This window comes from Lottia gigantea, assembly GCF_000327385.1.
Source record: "Lottia gigantea unplaced genomic scaffold LOTGIsca_130, whole genome shotgun sequence".
Taxonomy (NCBI): Eukaryota; Metazoa; Mollusca; class Gastropoda; family Lottiidae; genus Lottia; species Lottia gigantea.
Window position 1 is genome coordinate 403,904 of NW_008707426.1, and position 2,648 is coordinate 406,551.

At 36.3% G+C, this 2,648-nt stretch overlaps 1 protein-coding gene across 1 annotated transcript in view; it reads left to right on the forward strand.

Annotated features, from left to right (window-relative positions):
• The window catches only part of LOTGIDRAFT_238094 (hypothetical protein), a 3,858-nt gene extending 1,557 nt beyond the window's left edge, over nt 1-2,301 (forward strand). The window contains exons 2-3 of the mRNA XM_009049153.1: nt 1,291-1,430; nt 1,853-2,301. Of these exons, the coding sequence (XP_009047401.1) occupies nt 1,291-1,430; nt 1,853-2,191 (479 nt within the window). The 3' untranslated portion in view covers nt 2,192-2,301. The remainder of the gene's footprint in view (nt 1-1,290; nt 1,431-1,852) is intronic.
• The last annotated feature ends 347 nt before the right edge of the window (nt 2,302-2,648 follow it).

Genomic DNA, 2,648 nt, shown 5'->3' on the forward strand with positions numbered 1-2,648 from the left:
AAGCAGTTGTTGGTGGTTGGTGATCATACAGGGACTGGCTTGCTAGCCTACAGTTATCTTACAACTTCCCGATTCTCTGTGTTGTCATACATTAAATTTTCTAAACGAGAGACTGGCCATAAAATTTAAAGTCTCTAACTTGGTCAATAAGAGTATATTTTATTCATCAGTTGGACTTACCAGGTACCATGACTAAAGAATAGAATCTCTATATAAGATGATATATCTTGCAATGCATCTAAGCATGTTTGAAATTTACTTAGTTTAATGAATTATTACTTAGTTTTATAGATTTATTAGATTATAGAGAGATTCTGTTGTATAGTTATGACACCAGGTAAGTCCTCTGATGAATAAAGACTTATCTTGGCCAAATTCAATAATTTCAATTTTCTGGTCATACAAATTACAACATATATCAGATGCAGCCGATTACGTCATAAAGATTTTAACATTCCTACAAATGGAACTATACCTCTCTTCAAATATGGTTTGATATATAATGAAAAAATTCTTATGGATTACGTTTACTAACTTTATTTTAGCGACGTTTCGACCAGTGTTCTCTGGTCTTTATCAAGCAATAAACCAGAGAACACTGGTCTAAACGTCGCTAAAATAAAGTTAGTAATTGTAATCCATAAGAATTTTTTCATTATATCCAACACCTGTACCAATTGCCATTCAAAGATCATGGTTTGATATATTTTTCGGAAATTCTTGGTATTTATTGAATACAGTATATACATATGTTATAAAATATTGTTTACAAATTTACATTGTATATTTACATAGTGACTAAACAAACAATTAAGTCTCCCTTATCTTATCGTAGACGAAAATAATCATTAGCTGAAAAGTGAAACGGGTAGCTAAAACTCTTTAACGGTTTCTATTACCAAGTAATTTCTAGAGAACTGTAAATTTTTTATGCAACCGGAAATTAGGTAATAAATCTAATTTCGGCATAGCAAGTCACACACCTGTGAGTATGAGTCAAAATTGAAAGATAACCCGTGATTAGTTGGTACTGATAGGCCCTCATTTATCTTGAACTTCCGGTTGGTGTGTTGGAAACTCAGGTATAATTTGTTAAGTAATGCTTAAAGGGACAGATTCGCCATCCGTTTAACCATCTCAGAAACAAGAATTCCCTACCTATGCTTGGGCAGACCGACAAGAGAAAATCTCATTGCACACCACCCGTCTTCACTGTAACCAAAACAGGGCGTAGATTCCATTTTCATTTCAAATAAAAATTTTATATAAAAACCCCCTTTCTCTTTCCAGAGTTGGCCAACTTACAAAGCTACCCTGTATCTAAAGCTCAATGGACAGAAGTGAACAATCAAGTAATCCCAGATAATACGTTAATAGTGAACGTCCGAAATAGAGAAGCCGTCTTCTGCGAAGTTTTCAACGCTGCTAAGGTAAGTTATAGGAAATTTTTAAATTGCATGGTTATAGTTGCGTGGTGTTTCCAAATGCATTACGAAATGCAACAGTTCATGTACTGTATATTTTCGTTTACAATGCGCATGCGTTTATATATTTGAATGATTGATCCTCATAGAGGATAGAGATATAGGTTCGCCATTTTCGGTGGTTGTTTTGAGTCTTGAACATACGTCTATAGTCTTCAGAAGCAATAGAAATGTTCGGAAATCATAATTCTGAACACACATGGATATAAAATCTCAAATTTCGATGGTGAGCTGTGAACATTATTACTGATAAGCTTAACTAAAAAAAATTCCCGTTTCTGAGAGTAAGGTGTAATTCTTCAAACAGATGGCGATGAATCTATTAGTTTTTTGAAAAGTGAAACATTTCATTTCTATTCTTATTGCAGGATTCCTACATCACCGGAACGATGGAGAAATCAGCTAAAACATGCGAATACGAATTAGACGGCAAGTACAAGAGCTCCAGCACCTACAACGTTTTAACGACGCAACCGGGATTTCAATCAAGTTGGAAATATTCGGATAAATTCGTTCCAAGTGGTGCTATCAAATGTAACCAGGGGGTTAACTGCTATATTGGACAGAGCGTATACGGTGATGGAATTTGCAGCGAATTACCAGGAAAGATTTTCTATAATCCCGTTTTAAAGAGGTCTCAGATGATAATGGTAAAAGACGGCAAAGTTTACAAATGTCCCTTTACTACGTACTTAGTTGAAGTATAAAATCCGTTCACGTCCAAGAACTCTTTTTATTTGTTATTTTCTGTTATAATTATTTGTTGGTACGAATTGTAAATATGTTAAATGTAGAATAGAAACAGAAACTTACCTTATTCACGTTGTTTTACATTTTCAAGCCGGGATTGTTGGAGCGCTTGGGCGGGATCCCAAGGAAGCTGTGAGTGAGTTCTAAGGTAGTTGTGGGATCCAAGGCAGTTGTTTTGTGGATGGGATCCAGTGCAGTTGTTTTGTGGATGGGATCCAGTGCAGTTGTTGGTGAGTGGGATCTAATGCAGCTGTGGGTGGGATCCTATGCTGTTGTAGGCTGGATCCAAGACAGTTGTGGGTGGGATTCAAGGCAGCTGTGGGTGGGATCCATGGTAGGTGTGGGATGGGATCAATGCAGTTGTGCTTGGGATCCAGTCAGTCAGTTATCTACGGGATCCAAAGCATCTGTCTA